Here is a 26677-nt window from a genome sequence, read left to right as displayed (position 1 = left end):
ATATACAAACATATGCCTACATATATTTATACATACACATTTATAATGCTTATGAATACCAGTTTTAGGTATGTTTCCTTTGATATGCTGAGTCACTAATTTAAAATTCTGACAAAATAATAGTAAGAAGAAATATTCTCCCAATCTGACGGCTTAGCTATACTTTTTTCTTAATTGAGAATCTCAAAATCTATTTCTCTTTATATTTAGACGACTATTCTGCACTTCTTCTGGTGCCTTAGGAAATCGGGTCTCATGATTAGGACACTGGAACTTTGTTCGGTCTTTAGGGACCATTCCTTTGGCCACCTCCCATCTTTTGCTGAATTGCGGCCAAGCCTTTCACGGTTCTGATGACTTCTGATTGGTCAGACTTTATCAGTATGACCTCTAACACCTGAGTCAATACTATAGTTTTGACTAGGAATGCTCCCGGAAGTTTGTTTCAAGTCTGTTCAAAATTACCACCAGTCCACTCACCACACAGGACAAAATTTCTCTAGGGAAATTATTTTAATTATAGAATATGAATATAAAAATTTTAAGAGAGGAAACAGTTAAAAAGCATTTAAACTCATTACATAATTTTTGAAATTTCACTTTAAAATTGGAAAGCAATTGTAATTGAAATAAAGGTGGACTAAGATAGGAGCAAATTTATATTTAACACTTATCATCCTACAAATTATATCTTAAAGTACATACAACAGCAGCAACAACCATTGAAACAATCAATGAGAAAGGTAACATTGTCTTTTCTTTTTGTGAATTTTCTTGCATCTGAAAGAATGCTTAAGGGCTACGTAGTTTCCAGAAGTGAACAGCAGAGGGCAGAACACAGCAACTTGGTCCTTAGAACCTATTGTTCTATTCAATTTCTTTGTAATATTCAAAATTGATTTTGTTATTGATAAGATTAAGATAAGTATTCAAAAAGCTCTAAGCTTTGTAGCTTTAAAGGGTGATCTTTAGGCATATAAAAACCATACACAAATATTTTCCTATTTTTTTGTATAACCATTTACTCCATTCAGTTTAACTTCATTATACTTAATTAGACAGCATTCTGTAGTGAAAAGAATGTTTACTACATAATGTAGTTCATTGAAAAGCTTCATGGAAGCTCATATTAATGTAATTATGTTATGTTTTAGTAGGAATTGTTTCTAGGGGTTGGGGATTTAGCTCAGTGGTAGAGTGCTTGCCTAGCAAGCGCAAGGCCCTGGGCTCACAAGGCCTTGGATTCGCAAGGCCCTGGGTTCGGTCCACAGCTCCGGAAAAAGAAAAAAAATGGAAAAAAAGGAATTGTTTCTAGCTGTGTGAAAACCAGATATTTGCCTAAGTTTTGAACTTAGATTACTAGGATAGCAATTTCATTTTTAAAATGCCTGCTAAAATTCTACAGACTTTCTGTACAATTGCAATTTATCAACAAGAAGTAATATTTGATAAGGTTGTATATATTCTCTGGGAATAAAGCACCATGATTCAGCAAATCCATGTTCTTTAATGATGAAATCCAGTCAATTTTGAGTTCATATCTGTCCTTGAATTTCAAATAGGTTAAAATGAAAGCTTCTTTTGAAAACTCCCTTTCTTTTAAATTTTAATTTGCTTGCCAGACACATTAAGTATCCCACATTTTTTTTCGATAATCAAGCTTCTGTCCCTTTATCTTCAATTATCATCTCAAAGCACTTTGAATGAGACTGAAGATGCTTTGGTGGAAAATATTGAAAAGCAAGTAAAAGAAGAATGTCACTGAAGAGACGTTTTATTCGCTGTATCTGTTGATCTGACTGATTCTTTTAGATGTTGAAGTTCATAAACTTCAAACCACTCTTGTGCTGGGCGTCAGAAGTAGAGATGGAAATGTGTGTAATTTGTTTGATTATTCTTTATGTAACAAGTTGGGATGTTTATAATTCTTGTCGTGCCTATAATTTTATTTTTATTGATTTTCTGCAAGGCTTTTGTACTTTTCTATTTAGAGGATCTGCTAAATCGTGTGGAGTTTTTGATTTCCAGGTGAAATAAATTATTGGTTATAAAAAGAAGGTATTTTTCACCTAGAATATGTAAACTTATAATCTTAGTACATTATACCTATGTTCTGTATTCTTGCCGTAGGGACACACACGCATGCGCCCACACACAAACACACAGAGAGATAAAGACAGAGAGATCATAACATGAAACCATAAGCTTACAGTATTTAGAAGTCACAGATATTACTTCGCGTTTTGCTTTTGTTCATTCCTTCTCATTTTTATAAAGAATATGTATTTTAAAATCTATTTTAACAAATGGGAAGTTTTAGACCCAGTGTGACTAAGGCAGAAGTAGGATTTAAGGGGGTTCAGAAGGAAGTTACCATGTGTGATATTAAAGTCACCTTTCCTCCATAAGATATAACCAGGAAGTGCTCTCGTGCACTTCGGGGCCATCAGCCAGTTCTCCCTTTGATGTTGTCAGCTTCAATGGCTCTCCTGGCTCCTGGCAACAGATCTTTGAACCGAGACTTCTTTAGTTTCTCTGTTTAAAACAAAACACATACAGTTTGGTGAAGGATTTCTGAGGCTTCAGAGAGAATTGTCACAGCAGGAACACAGAGATGGCTTGGCATGAAGTAGAATATTGAACATGAATTTCACAGGCACATAGAATCATCAGGAGTCTTCACCAAGCCCCTTCTCACAAACTTGAACTTCTAACCTATTCGTTATATCCCAGATATTCAAGCCGGCTTGATGTAATGAGGTAACCTACTTCTTTGAGGCAGTGATTATTTTTGAAATCTAAGGTCCATAATATAATGGGGTATCTGGTTTGTAACTTAGAGTCTGGACAGATTATGGACATCCTTTCTAGACAACCTTGGTCTATTTTTTTTTCTCCTCCCAGAAACCTACGGTTCCTTTCAATCCATATAAATAAAAAGGACATCTAAGAGCCAAGTCTACATGACCGTACAGCAGGAGGGAGTCTGCACTGTAGTTCAAGAGCAATCCACAGGCAGTGCGGCTTGAACGAATCGAACCATAACCCAAAGGGGCATACTCTAAAGATGGATTCCTACACAAAGTCCTTCAAAGGTTCAATCCAGTTACAAACACCCAACCTCCGCGGCATCTTTTGTAGTTAAGGATAGAATTTTGGGTTTCCCTGGAATTATGCTTGCATCATAGGAAGCTAAAGTTCACAGTTTTGGGAGTCGTCCTTTCAGAGAGTATTTTTGCTTTTTAGCTGGGTCAGGTGAGGCAGAAGGCAGTGTGTCGATATTGCTAAGTGGATTTTGAGACAATCAAATCATATTCGTTGTACTTGATATAAAACAACAGGGCCCTACGGAAGAAAGCTTCACTGCCAATAGCAATTAGCAGTTCGGCTTCCCAGGCATAGCAACCGGAAATCAGTTTTGCAGCATTTGGATCTGGCTGGAGCATCTCTGCAGCTACCATAAACCCTGCAACCTCAGCCCAGAGCTCCGACTAAAGCGCTGTCCTCGGTGCTAAAATCGGATGCGCAAGACTGGAGGTCTCTAAGAGGCACCAGGCTGCCCGGCTCTGAGCTGAGCTTTCTCGGCACCGTGCAGAAGCTGCCAGGGCTGTGCAGGGTGCAGGGCGCTGTGCGGGGGAGGGGTAGGTGCGCGAGCTCCCTGCCTGCCTTGAGTCGCGCACGCGCGCCCGAGACTGCCTGCCCCTCTCTGTGACTTTCCTGTGTGTGTGCGTGTGTGTGTATGTGTGTGTATGTGTGTGCGCGCTCGTGTGAGAGAGGAGAGAGGGAGAAGAGAGCTCGAGAGAGGGTGATTGTGTGAGTGCATGGGAGGGTGCTGATATTCCCAGACACCAGGACTACAGCGGCAGCTCAGCTAAAAACTGCATTCAGCCAGTCCTCGGGACTTCGGGAGCAGGGACAGGACGCAAGGCATCAACAGCCACCAGCTACAACTGGGAAATAAGGATTCTTCTGCCTTCACTTCGTGTTTTTAGCAGCTCCTTGCTAAATATCGACCTCACAATGCAGAGGATCTAATTTGCTGAGGAAAACAGTCAAAGAAGGAAGAGGAAGAAAGGGAAACGAGGGGATATTTTGTGGATGCTCTACTTTTCTTGGAAATGCAAAAGATTATGCATATTTCTGTCCTCCTTTCTCCTGTTTTATGGGGACTGATTTTTGGTGTCTCTTCTAACAGCATACAGATAGGTAGGTACCTTTTGTCTTATGCCTTTGAATTGTGCATAATTTGGTGCTAATCTTTGTTCACAGTGACCAAATTAATTCATGTCATGTAGACTTATGTCATACCTTGACTGCATTCCAGATTTAAACTACCTAGAATATACATGATTTTTTTTTAGACTGAAGTAAAAAGACATGAGTATGCCTTTTGACACAATAGCGGGGAGAGGATCTGTTCTGACCCCGGGACTGCGTTACTTCTGCCTTAAGGCATCTCCTAGTGTGTTCAGATTTTCGGGGGTATGATCGCAAAGCTTGAGATTAAAAGGGAGAACATTTTTGGTCTTTAGACTCCCCTCCTTGCCTAGATTCATTGGGCACCTTTTGGATGTCCGACCCTTGCTGCCCAACTCACTGATTATGTTTATTCTAGTGGTTAGTGTGAATAAGAGACTCTGGGGCTGCTGGGTGTTAGCACCCCACTCTTACCTCTCCAGGGCTCTGACAATGTTCTCTTGCTTGCTATTTATTCTTTGCAGGGGGGCTATTTCCAAGGGGCGCTGATCAAGAATACAGTGCATTTCGGGTAGGGATGGTTCAGTTTTCCACTTCGGAGTTCAGACTGACACCCCATATCGACAATTTGGAGGTAGCCAACAGTTTCGCAGTCACCAATGCTTGTAAGTAATGAATATTCACGTTCTTCCTATGCTGCACAGAGAAAGCAAGCCTGTGAATGCTGGTGAAGGATGGTGTGTGTGTGTGTGTGTGTGTGTGTGTGTGTGTGTGTGTGTGTGTGTGTTTTGCCGGCCTGTCATGTGTGGGTGGGAGTGACTGCACACGCGCGTGCGTGTGAGGGTACAGAGAGAAGGTGGCTGTAATCTTTGGGACCCCCACTGGCCAGCGGGCTGTGAAGTGGGGACAAAAGCCATTGAACAGTGTGACAGTATGTGCACCCTAGAATCTGGGGGTAGGGGTTGGACTTGGACTGGTCTTTCGAATTCAGGGGGTTCTGGCTTGATTCTGGCGCCTCCAAAGAGGATCTCCCAACCCCCTCCCTCTTGAGCGCCTATTGGCACTCCACCAGAAGAGAACACGCTGTTCCCCAGGGCGCGCTGTGGGACTGTTGGACAGATCTCATGCCTTAGTCCTGTAGCCTGGCAGGGCAGCTTCGACCTGCAGTCCCCGCAAGCCCCACGTCGTTCTATTGCACGGGACAAGTTATTGCAATGGTTGTGGAGTTGGGCCCGGGGCTGTTACATAATGCCCACCCGAGGGGCGCGGGCACGAGACTGACGCAGGCCCTGACTGACTGGTATGAGCAGGGATGCTAGGAGAATGGAGACCCCGAGGAGCTGAGGATGCAGTCAGCAGGGGATGCGGGTGTTGATGGGGATGCCTACCATATACAAACCTCCACCTGGTCGCGGGCAGAACAGGGATGAGGAAGTCGAGGACCAGAAGCTAGGTGCGTTCTCAGCTCCCTGAAGCAACGCCCAAGTAGAGGCGAGGATGGCCTGAGTGCTCGCCGGCCGGGCGTGCTTTGTTCCGTGGTCGCAGGCTCAGGCAAAGGCTACTGGAGACTGAGGTTGACTCGGAAGCGATTGCATCCAGCTGAGTTTTAAAATCTGAAGAAGTAGCAGACCAGCCATTTTAGCATTTTCAGTTTTCAGTATCAGCCCCTGGCCTCTGCGTAGGGATCTGGAACTCATGAGGATGCTCTGGCAAGACTTTGGGCAGAATGACTGGTGTCCAGTTGCTGGGCAAGTGCGAGGTCGCCCGAGGCCGGGCGACCAGGTCCCCACGCTGAGGCAGCATCCTGCGCGCTCCCAGCTGCTACCATTTCCGGCCTCCAGGCTGGCAGATGTTTCCTGCCTTGGTATTCTCAGCTTCCATTCCATAGATAACAATTTGGGGGAAGATTTGCAGGTGGTTCACCTCCCACTTTGGTTCCCCTGTAACAGAGCGGAAAATCACCAGAGGAAATGCCCCAAGGCAGCGTTCTCACAACCGGTTGCCATCTCACCCACGCCCCCTGCACCCCCAGCCTGTCATGCCAGGAACATCAGCAGATCAGGTTGCAAATCCTGTCCCCAAACAAATAAATGAAGAAATGAATAGGTGATAACGTGGTTCTGGTCAGAATTCTAGTTTTTCTGAAGGAACCTTTTAAAGAAGGATAGTTCTCTTAATATGCAAATGTTGAGGAGAGAGACAGAGAGAGATAGATGCTGGAGAAAATAGAGTTAGAAATAGACAGAGACAGAGCTACACAGAGAAATTCCTCATAGAAGAGACACCAGATGGCTCAGAAGGTAAAAGCATTTCCTTCAAGCCTGATGGACCTGAGATTACTCCCGGGGTCCCTGAGACCAGAAGGAGAGAACTGACACCTGAAATTTGTCCTCTGACCTCCACTTGCCCTCCCCAGATAAATAAATGAATAAAAATTAAAATGTAATAAAATATCATAGAAAAGTATCTCAATACAATAAATTGTATTACATAACAGACAGAAAAGTGTTTCAAATAAACGTGAAATGTGTCCGTAATTGTCCTATTTACCTACCGAATTAGGCTGTTCCTGTGCTACCAAGAAGTTTCCGTCTCGTGTGAGTTGCCTGTGGACATGCAACTTGTGTTGAATTTTACCCAGCTGCGTTTGTATGCACAAATGCAGTGTCACAATGCGTTGCCACGTGGGGTTGTACAAAGATTCTGAAATATGGAGACATTTTGAAAATGTGTAATAATAAGGAAGTTGATTGTTGATAAAAATAATGAGATGAGTTTACTGGGAAAATAACAAATACATCCAGCAAACTAAATGGATGTTTCTCTCTTTCAACAGGTGTCGAGCCACGGTATCGGGGCTCTTTAAAGTTCAGAGATTGTAGTTGTGTGGCGCATGTCCTCAAGCCAATATTGTTGAATGCTTTTTTTCCTACTATAAACTGTACTAAAATAAGATATGTGGTGAGAGTATGTACACGGGGGACAACTACATTGTTTTCTTTTAAATTCTGAATTTCATATACCTGACCATAATTGCAAAAACCAGTATATTCAAGTCTTCATTTTTTAAAAATAGATTTTTTTTGTTTAAAAAATTTACCGAAGCAAAAATTTTAAAATGTACATTCCCATAAAACTACCCCACCCACAGAGCAGTATACCAGGCACCAATAACATGAGGAAACAAGCGAAACAATGCCCCAGGAGAATCCAGGATCTTGACTTTCAACTTCAAAGCTGTAGGCTTCCTGACTGCTGCAGTCAACTAACAGAGGCTCTGTAAACAGAATTTTCTAGAGTCCACATTGGCAGGTGTTGAAAAGTCAAGTTACAATTTTTAATTCATTTTGTCCCTTTTGAATTTTCAAAACGTGGAAAGTCAAATGTATACTTTTCTTCTTCTTTTTTGGCTGAGGATAGTAGAAGGGGTACGATTAATTTAACTCTTAAAGGGAAGAAAGGAGATAGGAGGAAAGGAGGCGTATGTGTGAAACACAGCCAAACAGCTCCAACTTCCATGTTGGATAAATAAAAGTCTCTGTTGCGCCATGTATGAAGGTAAACATGATCATTTAGATTCTGCTCTGGGTTTTACTCCAATGCAAATAATTTGTTTCCATGCTGTATTTAGTCATCTTTCATAGAAAGGATACAACGGCATTAAGTACACTGACAAATAAAATCAAAATGTCTCTCCCCCATTTTCTTGGGAAACCTAAGGAGGTTTCCTGTGATGACAATGTTGAGTTATATGGATTACCAATTGCTGCTTTTGAGCGAGCTTATCCTTTATCTAGTGCACAGAAAAAAGAAATTAGATTTATTCGTTAAGAAAACAAAGTTTTAGAATTAAGGGATATCATTTTGAGAGAGGAGCGGATCTGCTTAGAATTTAGCTGTGAGATGGGTGCTCCTCCGTGGGAACATTGAGGCTGACATAGAGTTAAATGTCTAAGTACGTCTACTGAATGGTGCAAAGAGTTAAATGGAAAGAAGTCATTTTATTCTGATCTACAATGTGCTCTGCTGCACTCCGCTCCCACACCCTTTCAGTACAACCGGATGATGAAAGTACCTGTTTGTTCCCATTTGTCTCCATGGATACCAGAGAAGACAAAGACAGATTTCCAATGTGTTTCTTTTTTTTTTCTTCTGCCTTGTTTTTTTTTTTTTTCTTTTCCAGTCCTTCTCCTCTCTTTATTGCCTCCTTGCTTCCCCCTTTCCTTTCTTTTTGGATAATTTTTGAAATGAATGTTTAAACATGTTAAAAGAAGAAAGAAAATTGAGACTATCATTTTAGCCGGAGTTGAAAGCTGTGAGGGACCTCAGTGTCCAGTCTTCCATCCACCCATCCACCCATCCACCCACCCATCTATCCATCCATCCACCCATCCACCTATTATCATTTTTCTTGTACCTTCAGATTGTCAGAGAATTAATGAATATGCTCGCAATCACAATTTCTTTCTGATCATTTATTCAGTGGTGTTTCTAATGGTTTTGAAAGACTTGGGAATGCTATACTTTTCATAAGAAGCAGCCTCTAAGGTCTTGTCTGGGTAGTTTAGTATGAGTATGGAAAAGAACTCTAGTAGTTCTTCATCAGTAATTCATCATAATAACAGAAAAATCTCAATTTTTGAGAAAATATTAAGTTGGTCTTTGTGTTTCTATACGCACTGTAACATTAGCTAACAAAACCAAGAGGTGATTTTAGAAAAAAAATTAAGTACTATATACTATAAATGATTTTCTAAAATTGAATATGGCACTAATTAGAAAAATATTTAAAGTAGAACTTTCTAAATAGGTTATACATGTGAATATTTGATCTCCTAGGATTTGGGGATTAAAGAACAAATATAAAATTTGCTCCTATGAATGTTTCTATTTATTCGAATGGATTATTCTGATAAATAAGCATTTATTTAGCTAATAATAATTTAAGAATTTTATATTTTAATTCTATAATGGTACATAATTTATAAAAATTTAAGCATTACATAAAACAGCAATCAAAATTTTATTTTTCTCTGAGCCAGTAGATGGAGATGTTGAAGAACAGATTGTGTTCCCTCAAATTGCTGCACACTTTGATTACCTTCTAAGTCCTCAGAAATGAATCTATTTGGAGAAATGGAAAGATGTAAATTAAATATAATTTGAAAGGATGAATTATAATACCAAATTTAAAAATAACATTCAGTAAATACTACGAAAAAGGCTGTTTAAGAATTTATTTTTAATTAGAAATTACTACGTATTTTCATAAACTTGATCGTAAACACATTTAGGAATTACATGAATTATAAAAATCTATTTAAAGAGAGAATTCTAAAACCATTTTACACACACACACACACACACACACACACACACACGTGTGTATGTGTGTCTGTGTCTATAGATCAGATTTGAAGACTTAATTTTTACCAAATATTAATTCTGAGGTGTCTTTCCTATCACTGAATTTTAGTACTCAATTATCAAAAATGTATATCAGTGTTCATCAAATTATTTAATGCTTGATAACTTTAGTACACTGTACATAGGAGGAATCCTGTGCGTTTGGGGCATATGTGTATCTATGGTTTTAATTATAGAATTACATAGTGGTTGATTGCTTAGTGCATTACATATAGTTTTTTTTTTCCGTGAGAAATATACCAAAATGACCATACTCACTATAATATATGAGAATTTAAAGAAACGAGAACTAACTTGGATGCTGTCAAAAGAAATCATGATACGAAGAAAACAAATGTGGGTCAGGAAGAGCACCTATTGCTTTTGGAAAGATTACTACATTGAACTAAAGCATTAGAAGAAATAAAAAGCTCACTTATATCAAAATAAGTAATTTATTGTTGAATTATTTGTACTGAAAATTTTGTCCTTTACTTATTAAAGAAGTTTTAAGGAAATTGAAGAACACAGAACAGAAACTAGAGTCTAATTGGTTAAAATAATTGTATCTTGGATTGAAACTTAGTATGTAATTAAAAATCATGACATGAAACTATAGCGCACATATGCATTTGACTGCTCTTTGATACCTTGCTGCTTCTGTCTGGAGGATATTTTGTTTCGCAGCAATTCTGTAAGGGGGCAGGTTACCGCACTGTGACACTGTGACAACTGGATAATAATTCAGGAGCTCTCAGACTCTCTGGAAATCTAGGGAATATCCCTTCAGATTTTTCAAATTATGTGCAATCTTGACAAATGTAAGGAAAGGAGAAGCCGTTTGCTAACTATTCCAGTGTTTCAGACAGTGTAAGAGAAGTCATCAGACATAGTTAACTACAGAGCACACTCTCTCACAGGGTTACAAATAAATCGAAACGAGGAACTATTCTTATTGCTCATCTTTTAATCTAGCATTAGAGTTCAATGTTACTGGGGTTTACTGGTCTCAGAGTGAACTATTCCACTCTCCTCCCCTTTTAAAAAAAATACTGAATTCTACCCGAAGAGTCTATAGATCCTATCAAAAGAATAAAACTCTCTTAACAGCAATTTTTAGTCAAAATTTCTGAGATTATCTTATGAGTTTAATAATTAACAAACCTGTTATAATATTACGCCCCTTCCATAAAACTAGAAAATGAACTTTTGAGCTAAAAATAATCATGATTTAAAATTTTATATACATGTAAAGTCTTTTGAAATGATATTTATCAATTTTGAAGAAAATGCATGTTTTTTTTCTATCCTTTTAGTAACCTTCCAGTGCTAGTCTGCTAAGACATCATACAGAATAATTTTTTGCATTCATTCTCTTAGTGAAAAAATTAAATGAAATTTTCAAAATTAAAAATTTTTATTAATAAGAGAACATTGGGAAATAAGGGGTATATTTTCTTGTTTGGGGCTAATTACTCTGTTTGCCTTATGTGTTTTTGCACTCGTGTGCGTGTGTGTGTGTGTGTGTGTGTGTGTGTGTGTATGTGTGTGTGTGTAAGTATGTACATATCATGATTACTTTGTATATATGCTCTTTTGTTTTCTTCTGTGTATATAATTTATTTTTAAGTTATGCTCTAGTAATTTTGCTGTCTTTTCACTATATTGATAATTCTTTGGGTATATTAACTTTCATTTTTTTCACATTAGCATATTAATTGGATCAATGTCTAAAGTTCTTACTTCTACCTTACAGATTAAGGCTAGGAACAGTTGTAAGATTTAATATGGTGAAATTTATAATAGTGTTCAGCAAAATAGAACCAGTAGAGTTGTAAAATACCAGGTTGACTTTAGAAAGAAATTTTTAAGTAAAATATTATGATTTATCTATATTTTATACCTAAAATAAATCATTTCTACATCAAAAGCTCTACATGTTTTCTATTAATTTTAATATTTTGGTATTCCTTCAGAAATTTAGTTTTTTAGTTTTGTAAAATCTATTTAGTGCCAAATTGTCCATGTTTTTGGTAGTTATTTCACTATTCAAAATTAGGTTGGCCTGAGGTTTGTCCTAAACTTTTGTCTGTCTAAAGTAATGTGAATAGAGCACCTTAATGCCATGGTACTCGCTTCCACTTATGTAAAATTAATTCCAAATTTTTGCCATTTGCTTCATTTTGCACCAGAAGCTGCTATTCTGATGAACGTCAGTAAGCCTCAGATGAAATCCCTGTATCATAAGTATTTTAGTCTAGTTTTCGAAACATCCAGATTCTACTGAAAGACACATAACAAATAGATTTATCTAACTCGACACTATTGGCTTTGGATAAAATATATGTGTGTCCTGTATAACTCTCCATTCCCATAAAAGAAAATAGGCTGAATTATTCACTTCCATGCTCAACACTGAAGTTTGGGTTACATAATTGGACAACAGAAAAGATTGTGTCAACCCATTAGCCTTTTATGGCCGACTCTAATCTTCAGTAAGAGTTTTATTTCTGATTTAGCGTCCACTCACTTCCTCTAATGTCAGTCCAGTTGCTGCAGTGAGAATGTCAAGCATGGGGTTAGAGAGGCTTTGTTTCTTAGTTGTGAGTAGGATCATCTCTAAAGATCTCCAGGTCAATGCAAATATTCTCCACGGTATATTACAAATGCCATGTGTAAAGGCCATGAAGAGCAAGGGGAAAATCTCAGGCACTGCAGCTTGGTCACTCGCGAGAGCTGTTAAGAATTAACTTTGAATCTCCTCCCTCTTTCTCTTCCTCAACTTTCACTTTGGTTTGATGTTCGCTTCACTTTGACCCTTTCCAGAGTGAATCATCTGTACGGGCATAGAGCTTTTGCAAATGATTGAATTCTTATTGTGAGATTAAGTTCAATATGTTATAAAAATGATTACTGTATGGAGGAGGAAATAAGGTAAGGGGGCAGTGTGTATATTCCTTGGTCAAAGCATGACACTGAGGTGTTTTATCATTCTGGGATGGGAGAAAGCAAAAAACCTTTGAACACAGAAGATGAAACATTGACAAATGTTTTGGGAGTTATCATAGCTGAGGAAACTGTTGATGCATATCGCTAGACTGTGGCACCATGGGCTCATCAGGTACAGACATTCTGCATCTGCTTGATAAGTGCCAGTGGGCTTACTTCAGAAGATCAAGGAGCAATGCACGTCAACACTAATGAGGCATTTCTGTTTAACATTCATACACACACACACACACACACACACACACACACACACACGTAACAATAATCTGGCTATTTAATAAACAGACATTTTAAATTTGAAGTAATTATGAAATTTAACAATGTAAATATTTTAAATGCAAATTCATTTTAAAATTTCTAAAATTTGAACTTCTTAGTAACTCATGAGAATATTGTTTAAATTATTGATAATTCTCATATATTTTGGCCTTAAACTTGGTATCTTTTTGCCTCAGCCTCCCATGAAGTAGGGTTAAGATCATGTTCAATTAATACAGACAAAACTAACTTTAAGAGACTTATCTAAAAGAAAGTTTTTAGGATAATACAATAAATAATTTCATTTTGAAAAATAAGACTGCATTATGGGGAGAATTTGGTTAATCTGTTTGAAGACATTGTTAAATAGACTTTCATGGAGCTAATTTGAAACAATGAAGACATAATTATCAAGAGATTTGTGTCTGCTGTTTGTTGTGAATTACATGTGTTTAATGGGGCTATTCATTTGCAGTAATCCAGATAACACAGAAATAGTTTGTATAATGGTACTTCATTTGTATGTGAGACATTGGCAAAGGAAAGTAATATGTTAGAGATATATTTGTGTGTGTGTGTGTGTGTGTGTGTGTGTGTGTGTGTGTGTGTTTATGAATTGGGGGGCGGGGAGGGACAGAGAGAGAGAGAGAGAGAGAGAGAGAGAGAGGGAAAGGAGGAGGAGAGACAGAGACAGAGAGACAGAGACAGAGACAGAGACACACATACAGAGAGAGAGAGAGGAAGGAGGAGGAGAGACAGAGACAGAGAGACAGAGACAGAGACAGAGACACACATACAGAGAGAGAGAGAGAGAGAGAGAGAGAGAAGGAGGGAGAGGGAGAGGGAGAGAGAGAGAGAGAGAGAGAGAGAGAGAGAGAGAGAGAGAGAGCAGAGACAGAGCCAAAGACAGACACAGAGACACCAAGAGGGATTTATTAGTTTTTCTTAATACTTTCCATGTTATATCACATTTTCACTCACATCGTGACATTTCTTGTGAAATGTATTTCATAGTTTATAAAATGTTGAATTTCAATCTCATTTTAATTTATGTGAAAGATGGTGAAGATTGCTTTAGAACATCCTAGGTCTTTCAAAGCTTATAGTTTAATTCATTCTTTTACAGTGTTTTACCTGATAGTTTACCAGGTCATTAATATTTTACATATAGAGAGACTGTTTTAGGGCTAAGGACCATAATTCAAGCAGTATCAAGAACGTGAATACTTTTAGTTCTTTGCAGGAAAAGTTCATAAAGTCTCGAGGTAAAGAAGGTGTGTGTGTGTGTGTGTGTGTGTGTGTGTGTGTGTGTGTGTGTGTGTGTGAGAGAGAGAGAGAGAGAGAGAGAGAGAGAGAGAGAGAGAGAGAGAGACTGTGAATTCCTAGAATCCAGAACCCTGATGCCCAGGTATACTTGGGACTGCATTTCAGTCCTGTGGCTGGGTATGGATACTGAGAAATTGCTTTCCTTCTTCTATTCTCAGCTTCGTATAAGGCCACATAGAAGGCCACCATTCTATCCAGGATTGCTTAAAGACATAGTCATAAAAGCTTGAGGGATGCACTTGGCCACACATACGTAGCAAACTTTTATTGTTACTTCCTTTAGTGGATGTCTTTGATGACGACTTGCTAAGAAAAACAAAAACACACAATGTCCTATGAGTATCTTTTTATAGAGCTTGGACACCCAAGCAGAACAAATGCTACTTAGTGATGAAGAGTCTAACAAAATCAGCCCCAGGGACTATTTCAGTATGGTGAAGATTTCAATGAGATGTGAGTGACCATCAAATCAAGAGTTTCTGACACTGAGTAGGACTGCATCCATCGCTTTAACATATCATACTTCAGAATGTTGAAAACCATTTTCTTTAGTACACTTTTCTAACCTAAGATTAAGGTGTCTCAACGCTTTGCAGAATCAAGATTACCAATCTTTCTTTGGTTTGATAAAGTAAATTATATTTATATAAATGAAAGGCAGTCTAGAGAGTCAAAGGTTTGAAATCAGGCAAAAGTAGGCTTGAAAATAATTAGCAGTTTCATGGTGCAATACATGACATTTATTCTGTGTAAGACAAGGTTCACTTTTCTTGTCATCCTTGATAATACAATTAGAGGTGTTGAGTGATAAAATGAATGTTCAGATGAATTTGTTACAAGCGAGTCACTATACCAGAAGTAACGATTATGTTTTCTCATCATTTTTAGGAAAGGGTTGAGTATATATTTTCTGGAATAATTTGGAATCTCCTTCCTCCACAGCTCTTTTTATATTTCAACACATAAGTAGGAAGAGCTGAAAATAAAGGTTTACACTATTAATTTACCCTTCCACCATTAATCTATGTAAGGACCAACAAGGAAGGTGTTAGATTCCCATCAATAGAAAGGGAATATATGCAAGCCAGTTTCATTTTGTGGTTTCTTGGGAATCACCAGTCTGTAGGTTGTCGATGGCTTGAATCCTTTGTCATATTCTTTTGACAGTGCGTATTAATAGGCTTTGTTTGCCTGTTTCTCACCTGCTAAGATGTGTGGAATGTTTGCAAAATCAAGTAACTACTCCACTTGCTTTGTGAAACACAGACATCGGACTGGATGCTTAGTGAGAATAATGAGTGAAAATATGTAAGCTTTCTGAAGTTTCTAGAATCCTCACTGCCCACTTTGATGCTACTTTATGTTACAATTGGCAGGCATATTACTCTAATGTAGTAGAGCAAGAATTTGGAACTTACCTACTCTGTTAAGACAAATCCATTTATTTATAAGGAAAGCTTATCATGAGTTTGAGATCAAGGGTGGGCAAAAGGCAGGGCATAAAAGGGAAGTATTGGTCTACAGAGTAGCAAGGCCATCTTGTATGCACCAAAAGCTGCCACAGGGTTTGTCTGTCTGACTTTTTCAAACGCACTGTGGATATCTGTTTTGTGCTGCTTATTACAGTAATATCAAAGTGACAAGAACAAGAAAGGTTCATATGTTGGAAATTATTGGGGTTCAAGAAGTCTAAAGCAAAAGAAGTTACTAATTAGTCTACAACAACTATACATTCTTCTTAGATTGTATAGCTATCGTTTCTAGTTCATTTGTAAATTTTATGCTCTGCCTTTGATGGAGAAGTGAATTTAAGTATCTTAAAAGTGGAACGGGTACTTTCCAATCTTGTGAAGAAAACAAAATTATTTTGGACGTAAAAAGCCATTGTTTTAAATACCAACTTTGCACATATTATTGAAAACAAAAAAGGTTTTCCAATTGGGAATGATACTGTTGATAACTATAACGTTAATTACAGATCTTCAAAAATATTTTGATTCATGTTTGAAGCAACAATTTGCAATTTGTTTTATGTGTTTTTATTTTCTTCTGATTGCCAAAATCTCTTCAATACACTTTGAATTAGTACAGACAAGCTTGTTTGCTGGTCTTTAAATGAATGAATGCAAATAAATGAATTTTGTTCTTTATAGAAATCACTTTAGCTTGCTGCTTAATAATCAAGTGATAAGTTTTACAATGGTAAGGGTTATAGCATATTTTCAAATGTTAATGTAAATAACTATTCTGAAGCTATGGAGCACAAATATTCTATCATCATAACCTTAGTTCTAAAACAAATGCTATATAATCCAAACAATGATCATATAGCAATCTAAAAATTCCTGGTGTAAAAATCATGATTATCTAAAACATATTAATGTAGCTTTTTATATATAAGAAAAAATAAAAAGAAACTAAGACATTGTTTGAAATAATATGTTGCTGTTTGGAGTGAGTTAAAATTTAAGCTATACAGTAGTTTTGAATTTTGACTCTAAAGCATTAATAACAAGGTTTGTAGGATATGGGGGAGAAGAGGAGAACTGGAGCTAAACAATGTGTTCTGGACGTGACAGGATTGCTGCCAAGCCATATTTGTTTTCTAGAAAAATGAGATTCAGTTCCTTTAAGGATGTGGTAGATCACACATGTCAGTGGTTGGCTTTAGATGCATGAGGATAAGGGTAGGACGAATTGTACTCCGAGGGAGGGAGTGAAGGGAGTGGGGGAGGGAGGGAGAGAGAGAGAATGAGAATGAGAATGAGAATGAGAATGTAAATGAAGGGAGTGGGAAGTGGCCCTACGGAGTAATGCCAAGTGAAAAGTCAAGTCTCCATAAAAACACAAACAATTAAGAAACCCAAACAGTCATAGGTGAGGAGCTGAGAAGGAAGTAGGAGTGACTATATCATATAGATTGTATGCATATATAAAATATTCGAAGAATTAAAAACAATTATTTATTTTTAAAGTTTCTTACATATAAACTTAAAATGCTGCAAAGGGAATGTAATCGTTATTAATTCTGCCTTTTACCACACCTATTTGTCTGAGATAATCATTATTTGAAGCTTCTAGAAATGGGAGAATAATAGAATTGGTTTTTTTTATCGCCTCTTGCTTAACGTAAGTCAGAATTCCTTATTCTGCATGATTTGTCTTCCCCACACTTACTGTTCAGTAGGCTGATACATCTTGAATTCTGTTGATGAATCTTTTCTTCTTTTCCTGTCTTGCTATTTAAACGGACATCTTTTATGTATGCTGAAGGCAGAACCCAGGGCCATGCACACACTGTGTCAATCACTAACCTGCATTTTCTCATTCACTGTCGGTTTAAATTGTCTGAATAGAGTATAAATAACAGAGTAAACAGTTACAAACATAATAAACTGCAGAAAATAGCGATTGTTTTATCTTTTTTTATTGGTTGTTTAAAAGGACATCACTTTACAATCCTACTTAGGATCTATAAGTTCCTGGTACTGCCTCCTGTCTCAGTGCTCATTTTAAACCTTTTAAATTTTGCCTTAATATTTCTTATGTAAATTTTAGGCAAGAAGTCACCATTCGTATTCCTGTGTTGTGTGTGTATGTATATGTGTGTCCATAAATTAAGTGTGTACATTTTATCACAGTTTTGTTTAGTGTATGTCGTGTACACTTTGTCTATTGATACTTGAAAGTAATATACATTTCCACCCACCTTCGTTCTTTTGTCTAGTTCTCTGACTTTTGTGTTTGTTTGTTTGTTTGCTTGTTTTTCAAGACAGGGTTTTTCTGTGTAACAGAGCTCTGTCTGTCCTATACTAGATTTGTAGACCAGGCATCCTTGAAGTCACAGAGATCCACCTGCGTCTGCCTCCCCAATACAGGGGTTAAAGGCCTGAGCCACCTCCCTCGGCCACTTCTCTGTCTTTTAAAACTGCTCACGAATCGTGAACTCAGTTCACATTTTTATGAGAATATTATTTTACATTGGGTATATATTCAAATTTAGACATTGTTTTACTGTGTGTGCTTTTCCTGCTTTGAAAGCACACAGTCAAAAAGATTTTCTACTTGTGGTTATGTGTAAAGAGATAACGCGCGTGCACTTTTATTTCATATTTCTCCAAATTTTGATTCAAAGTAAATCATTTTGATTTACTTACTATACACAGAAAGCCCAGGAATCCAGCTCCATTTTTCATCTCATACAGACAATTGTCAAGTATATAAAAATTCTATTTTATTTTCTTGACTTAAAATCTCAATTAAATAATTCCTCAAAGAGTTAAAGACAAATAAACTGCACTGGAAAAAAATATCAGAACTCTATTACAGTCCAAGGGATGTAAAGTTATGCAAGATATTTGTTTCTTGAGGAGCGCAGTTATCATAAATTGGGCTTTTATGTTTCAAGGTCTCAGATCAATAAAAGAGTGTGTCACATTTTGAACATTAGTTGAGCCCAGAGGGATAAATAGAAATTTTTATTATGTTTTTTTGGCTCATGTCACAGCCCCATTACTACTTAAATGGGCTCTTGGTTTTGCATATTCCCTAACCCATATCAAGTTTAAGTAATGGGCTGTGATTATGACTTGGTTTCTGAACATCACTTTGAAGTTAGTTCAGTGTAGCAATCTGCATGTGCTCACAACGTCATCTTTAAGGAGCACAGTGCATATGTGACAAATGAGTGGAAATTATCTCAGAATCTCATGGCTGTATCAGTCAATGCGAGGTTTCCTTCCCCTCTTGTCTTGAAACCATCATTCTCTAAAATATTCCCGTGTGAAGCTATATGGTGGAGAAATGGAATTTCAACTGAATCGCTAAAGAAAATGCGGAAGTGTTACATGCCGCAATAAACATTTTCAGGTTATTTTATAGTACCTGGCAAGGACAGTGTAGTTTGGATCTAATATCAGGGAAACCTGTAAATCTTTAACCACTTTATTTTATGAAACTGTGAATGTTATGTGGCCTTGGTGATAAGGCTGAAGGTGAACAAGGGTCTGGAAGTGAGTTTTTTGAACCACCTTTCTATGGGCATTAAAATGGAAAGTTATTTTTATCTTTCACTGTAAGTTAAAGCAATCCATTACATTCAGTTTCTACAAGGCTGTAGTCATCTCTTTATATTTGAGTACATATTTTCATGGCATTAGAAAGGATTTTTTTTTCCTGGAGGAAGAGAAAAATATGCTTTTAGCCACAGAGTTTCAACACAAAAATTTGAAAAAAAAATATTTTATGAACAACGTAGCTCCATTCCTTCCACCACCCAGTGAGATTATTCAATTAAAAACATTTTTCAGTTTTATTTGTTTTATTTTATGTGTATGGGTGCTTTGCCTAAGTGCACGAGTATGCACCACTTGTGTGGGCCTGGTTCCTATTGAGATTTTAAAAAAGTATCAGATCCACCAGAACGGAGCCACAGATGGTTGTGATCTGCCGTGTGGGTACTGGGAATAAACCCAGGTTCTCTGGATGAGCAGCCATTACCCCGGACTGCTGAGCCATTTCTCCAGCAGTGACGATTCCAAAACTGGTGTGGAAACCTTCTGTAGCTCTGACTGAAGTGTTATTCCTACACGAATCATAACTAGTAAACTAGTAATATCTTAAAGCAAAAAACTTAAAAACCTTGAGAAAAATAGGTATAATTTTACCCAAAGATAATTATTATTACTATTAATAAAATTTTCCCAGATGCTTTTGTACTTATTTTTATATGTAAATACTTGGTGACATTACAGCTGTTTGCAAATTCAATTTTATTATTTCATAATATTTATTTTGACCAAGGAATTAAATATCTCTTATCTTCATTTTCAGACATTTGGAACCTCATTTTGTCTATTATGAAACATTGCTGCAAACGAAAATTCTAAATTTTCCTAACTCTGAGAAGTATAATATTGTTTTTGGGGCAAAAGCCATGAAATGTTCAGTTAAAGTTTTCTGATTGTTACTCAAAGAATTCTTGCCAATTTTTAATACAACCAGCACACAGACCATGAAGTAACTAGTCTATCATATCCTCAACCAACATCACTGCTAAAATGCGAATTTTTATATATTTGATATTTAATAACCCCCATATTAATTTATTACATGCTTTTTCTTGCTTAGTGCACATTAGTGTTTAAAATTTTTATTAAAGTCTATGTCCAATTTTTACTAATCATTTTGTGTTTTTTTATTGAATTGTTTATATTTAGTTATTAAAATAGTATGGATAGGTGGGACTAGGTGACTCCATGTACAGTAATTTGCTGCTTTCCTCTAGTAAGAACCACACCACTTTAGCTGACCTATCTTTGCTTAACTCATCAACTCTAATCAATAAACATATTTTAATTTGTTGTCACTGGGCTTCTATTTTACCTTTGATTGAAAGAAATAGTAATTTTTGAATATTATTACTTCAAAGATGCATAGGTTTAGTTTAGTTGTGGAAATTTTATTCTTCACAAAATCTACACTTATTTAAGATTACAGACTACACCAGAGACGACAGAAAATGCTACCTAGCAGCTAACTGGCTTGTAATAATAACATTGTGATATTGTCCTGCCTGCTGTTTTTCATTATAGTTTATAGTTTATATTATGGTACTGGAAACAATGTTTCTTCTCTTAGAGTTGTGGATAGCCTCGTAAAGTGTGTTTAGTGGGCAATATTTTGGGATAGAGCTTGAGAATATATTACTTTATATTTATAATTATTCAGTTCAATTTATTCATAGCTTATCCATAGGCTTACTCAAAGGCTGAAATATTAGGGTTATTCATATAATTACATATACTTGAGTGGTTATTATTCACTCAAGAGATAAATATAATAGTTGGGGGTTCCTCGATTTTCCAGCATTTTCTTTATACCTAATGTTTGAAATTGTCAAACATCTTCATTATTTGTATCTTATGAAGCCCACATACCTGAATATCTATCTATCTATCTCTCTATCTATCTATCTATCTATCTATCTATCTATCTACCTATCTATCTATGGGAGACATGTTTTCTATGTTGTAGAAAATATATTTATTTATTAGATAATCTCTTAGTATGCTTTAAATTTAATTTTATTTATCACAATACCTATATATATATAACAATTTTGTATATGTATATGTCTACTTACACTCTACCATATGCATTATATACATACATTATTTTAATGTAATCTGTGATTGAATACCTTTTTCATGATGTCATTAATATTTCTTCTTACTCATTCATATTTTTATTTCCTAGAAGACATTTCGATTTTTTTCTTCTAGATCAATTTTGTTCTAATTTGAAACAATCTATTTAGGCCTATGATATACTATTTCCACAAGTATTTTTAACTAAGTTCTTTTTCTTTAAATTGAAAATCATGTTTTCAAAAAATATATTGTGACCACGGTTTCTCCCACCTCGACTTCTCCCAGATTCTACCCAACTCCATTCCACACCCTTTCTCTCTTTAGGCAAAAACCAACCAACCAAACAGGCAAACACATCCTCACACACAAATGAGAATAAGAAAAGGACAAAAAAAAGAGAGAAAGAACATGAAACACACACACACACACACACACACACACACACACACACACACACACCCAATCCAGAAACCATAATATAAGCAAAACTCCAGGAAAATGAGATTTCCCAAACAAAGCAATATGAAAAAAACTCTACAAAAATATCAATGAGTTCATTTTGTGCTGGATATCTACCCACTAATATTTTAAAATGTATTTCTAAGGAATTCATTGTTCTGGATTAAGGATTATAATTAAATAGGCTTAGTCATCTGATTCTTTTGTCCCCTTCATAGTCATCACTGACTATGTCTAGCTTAAGTGGGTTCTTCCAATAGGAAAGTCAGTTTATTAGGGTTACTGAAGTTGGGGTAATTGAAAGGAACTCACATTTCTTGTGACAGACTCTCTCTCTTTTATTTTAATTGAGTGGTTGGTTTAGTGGTTGGTTTAATAGTTGGTTTAGTGGTTGGTTTGGTGGTTGGTTTAGTGGTCTAATGGCTGTTTATAAGGCAGCTGAATTATGTTGAGCTGTCTGAGCTATTGCCACCAATTCTGATCTGCAGCTCTGGTTGTTGGGGAGTGATACTGAATACACTAGCTGATATAAGGCCCTTGCCATATATGTAACAGAGGTCTGGTCTGGCCTCAGTGAGAGAAGATGCACCTAACCCTTGAGAGACTTGAGGTTCTATGGACTAGGGAGTTCTAGTAGGGTGGGGACAGGACATCCTCTTGGCAATGGGTGAGGAGAAATGGGATGAGGAACCATCTGAGAGCACACCAGGAGGGGAATAACGACTGAACTGTAGAAAAAAACAATAATATTGATGAAGAAAACTTACATATATTCTATATACATATTCTATATATGAATATCTGTATATCCTAAATATATATATAGACTGACATGGTGGTACATGCCTTAAGTCCTAGAAGGCAGAGGCAGGTGAATCTGAGTCTGAGGTCAGTCTGATCAACAAAGATACTTTCAGGACAGCCGGGGCCACACAGAACAGCCCTGAATCAACTCTCCCACCCATAAACAAAATAAATACAGTTGATTCTCGAAGGCTTGTTCAGCTTCTGAACTTCCTGTAAGGAAGGGCTGAAGGAAAGTCATACCAACTGTTTATAATTTGCTTTTATAAGGTGCATCACTGCCTTCTTGTGCTCAGCAGAGGACTTCCTTTTGTAGTTGAGCGTTACAGAAGAAGCAGAATCTCCACAGAAGTGTATCAGAGGACAAGAAGCATGGGGCTGATAGATTTCCACAGGGCACTTGTTTTTGGTAGGAGGGCCCAGTTACAAAAGTAGAGAATCCTTTGTTCAGCCTGTAACGTGGGCGGCAACTCTGTATTCTCTAGCTATAACCATTAACAGTCGTGCAAATGCTTCTACGCACTGACTTGGTAGTCGCAGGTATATTTTATGTGCAGAAAATTCATAAGCCCAAGATCTGAGAATAAGAAGGATTGCGAGCATGTATGTGAGCCACTTTTGACCCTTACAATAGTATTATTTTAGTAATCTGATGGTGCTTAAAGAATTTTATCTTTTTTCGCAATGTTTGCAATTCCCAAGTCTGAAAAGCACCTTGGATTCCAATGGATTTGGATAAGAATCTGACTTCAAGCTCTGATAAAATTGAACCGAAATGAATACTCTTGATCTTATAAAATCAAATTGACCCCAGAAAGCTGAAGGAGTGTGAATGTTATTGTATTTTAATTTTCTTTCATGAATATCCTTTATGTGCGAACAGTCTAGATCAGAGGACATTGAACTCCTTTGACATACTAAGCAGTATGACTAGAGCTCTGTTGTCCCATTTCCGCTTATTCTGTACATCTCCTTTCTAGAAAAGCAAGAGTAGCATTCTAAAGAACATGGTGAGTACTGAAGGAAATTGAACTTTAGTTGCCCCTCTGCAGAGTAGGAACAGCATTTGGTAGTGTTTTGTGGTGGCTGTAATGGTTCGTACCTACTGGCCTATAGCTACTCTGTCTACCATGAGAGATGGTTTTGGAGACAGCATGTTTGCTCTCATGGGACCTCCATTGGCAAAGAATCAGCAGTCAACTGACCAATCAACAGAAAGAGCCGAATCATCCAATGGGCTGTGAGCTCTGAAGAGACTACCCAGGGGGATATGATGGAGCAATGAGAAACAGACAGCACAATAGGTAGGCTGGGTAGAGAGAGAACCTAGATGGAGGTGAGGACCTACCTGATGTACATTAGATGAGAAGCAGTAAGGTGGAGAAGGAATTCGGGAAAGGTCAACCCTGCAGAGATAACCCGAAACACAAAGATTCCAGTGAGAGAAGTCTTGGAAGAAGCTGGCAACTAGCAGAATGAGTGGGCAGGACAGTAGGCAAAGATGGCCAGCGAGAACAGAGCACAGTTCTGAACCAGGCATGAAAGCAGCATTTGTTTGGATGGTTAGTTCCTAAGCAGGCTGGAAGATAAACAATAAGGCAAAGCAAACCAAAGAAACAAATCTGAAAGCTAAACTGAGGGGTTTATCTTTAGAGCAAGTGTCAGCCAAAATGTCCAATGGGAGGAAGCAAGACCACTGTGCATACTCAGAAAAATCATTTCACAATGATAAAATGCATTCCTTTCTTTGAATTCTAATTCTTTGAATTCCTTTCTTTGGTTATGTGGTGTGAGTGTAGGAAATGTAACAAGTGGTATGTGTACTCAGGCAGACATGAGGTCTGTTTGTCCTAGTGAGATGGGGAAAAGCAACTGAGAGAGGAAAGGGTTTATTTAACTCACAGTTTATTATCAGAAGCAGTGAGGGCAGGAACTCACACAGGGTAGTAACCTGGAGGCGGGACCTGATGGAGAGGCCATGGAGTGATGCTGCTCACTGTTTTTTCCATCATGGCTTGTTCAACCTGCTTTGTTATAGAACTCAGGACCACCTGCTCACAGATGGTGCCACTGCAAGGGCTGGACCCTCCCCCACCAATCACTAATAAGAAAATACCCTACAACTGGGTTTTATAGACGCTTTTTTTAGGGACCCTTCCCTTCAGATAAATCTAGCTTATGTCAAGCTGACGAAAAACTAGAAAACACAGCACTAAATTGCCTTCATAAATGACGCACCTGATTAAAATAAGTTCAAGTTCAGGATCTTCGATATCCGTCCCTTACTTGGTTGGGGCTAGAAGTATTTTCTAAGCAGTGACTCAAGGTGGTTTGTGAAACTTTTCATGGTGAATGATGCTGGAGATTATTGGGTGATTGGCTTGGACTCAAGGACTCCGTTTCCTTTTCTTTTCTTTCTTTCTTTCTTTCTTTCTTTCTTTCTTTTTCTTTCTCTTTTTCTCTTTCTCTCCTCCTCCCTCCCTCTCTCTCTCTCTCTCTCTCCCTCTCTCTCTCTCCCTCTCCCTCTCTCTCTCTCTCTCTCTCTCTCTCTCTCTCTCTTTCTTTTTCTTTCTTTTTTTGAGCCAGGCAAGATCAGGAAGGAGCCAAAGCCGCTGGGAATGTCCCTGAAGCCATGTCTTTGGATGGATGAATTATCTCTACCCTAAAAACAGAATATTTAGAAAAATATGCAATTTAGCTCATTGTTTTTCCTTGGTTTTTTGGCCAAAATGTGACGCAACAACTTTACAATATCTTTCGTATATTCTGTCAGTATTTATTTTTCCCAGTCCATGCATCTAAAAGGATAGGGAAAAATAGCAGTTCCCTATTCATAAACAGGGAAGGAAGTAGTTTCATACAGATAATGGAAGCAGATTTCTAGAGTAAAATTGTGTTGAGAGTGCCAAAGGCTGTGGGGAAGCTGATGTTCTTCACATTCTCAACGAACTGCTATTTTGCTTTTCATTTTCAGGCAATAATTAAGGTGACATCTCATATCTACTTCTGGGTTGGTTCGTATTGCCAAGTTCAATCTATGTCGGTAAAATGAACTGTGACTTCCTTGTGAAAAATCCGCTCTGCTTGTGCCTCCTCCTTATCTGAGCAGTAATCGACTTACAACTTCTTGTCACTCAAAGGAAGTCCGAGCTAATAGCTAGCCCTAGAATTTTCAATTGGTTTCCTTAGAATGCTCATGCATCGTGAATGTGTTAGGATCAGTTTTCCTTTTCTTTTCTTTTTCGGAAGATACTATTAAATCACTATAACTGCAAATTTTAAAAAGATTTTAAGTATGATTGGAAATATGAGAGAGATAAAATGGAGTCACAATATATCAGGACTTATCTCCAGAATATTAAGATAAGAAGCAGAGGCATTTTCCCTGGTATTTTCCATTAAATTTTTAATCATGAATGGTTCTTCTCAAGACATTTTATCTTATATCTGATTGGCTTTGCTTCTGCCTTTATTTAAACTTTTTTTCCTTCTGTTTACTCCTTGGGAAAGTACAGATGCTCTTGGCTTCTGCAGCATAGCATGATTTCATATACATGAAGAAAAATAAGGGGCCATTCACCCTCTTGTGCCCTCTGGAATGCCATAGAGTGAAAGAAAGAGGATGAGATCTATTGTTTACAGTCAAGCTCAGGGAATGATTTATTTCTCATAGGACATTGAGTAGTTATTTTTTTATTAACTTGAGTATTTCTTATATATATTTCAACAATTTTAAGTGCCTTAGAAAACGTGATTACCACTGAAATATATTAAATTGTAATATTAAATCTATTTTCATTTTGAATTTCTATATTTATCTTTTTATATAACTTCTGAAAAATTTGGAACTTGCCCTTCTTCGTGAATATAGCCTGTATGGTTGAATTCATTTACTTTTAGTAGTAGGTAGAAGCATTTTTCTTGACTCTTTTCTTTTGCTTCAGCAAATGAAGAAGAAATTTGCTAACACTAGAGAGCTGTCACAGATATTTCTGTCACAACTTCTGAACACAATGTGGTTTTCTGTAATCAGCACATTCCTTTCCAGACTGATTTCCTTGGCCTAT

At 37.3% G+C, this 26677-nt stretch overlaps 1 protein-coding gene and 1 long non-coding RNA gene across 3 annotated transcripts in view; one reads left to right on the top strand and one right to left on the bottom strand.

The window, feature by feature from the left end:
- Positions 1-498: 498 nt before the first annotated feature.
- LOC134485927 (uncharacterized) lies at positions 499-4809 on the bottom strand. The gene is made up of 2 exons (XR_010064323.1): positions 4672-4809; positions 499-2535 (listed from the first exon to the last, which is right to left on the bottom strand). It is a non-coding gene; the product is annotated as an uncharacterized LOC134485927 (long non-coding RNA).
- Gria2 (glutamate ionotropic receptor AMPA type subunit 2) overlaps positions 3689-26677 on the top strand; it is a 120127-nt gene continuing 97138 nt past the window's right edge. For both annotated transcript variants that reach the window (NM_017261.2, NM_001083811.1), the window contains 2 exon segments: positions 3689-4206; positions 4722-4862. In NM_017261.2, coding sequence (NP_058957.1) covers positions 4119-4206; positions 4722-4862 — 229 coding nt within the window. In that variant the 5' untranslated portion in view covers positions 3689-4118.

The sequence above is a fragment of the Rattus norvegicus genome, chromosome 2 (assembly GCF_036323735.1).
Source record: "Rattus norvegicus strain BN/NHsdMcwi chromosome 2, GRCr8, whole genome shotgun sequence".
In the NCBI taxonomy this organism is placed as follows: Eukaryota; Metazoa; Chordata; class Mammalia; order Rodentia; family Muridae; genus Rattus; species Rattus norvegicus.
This window is presented reverse-complemented; position numbering and strand designations above follow the sequence as displayed.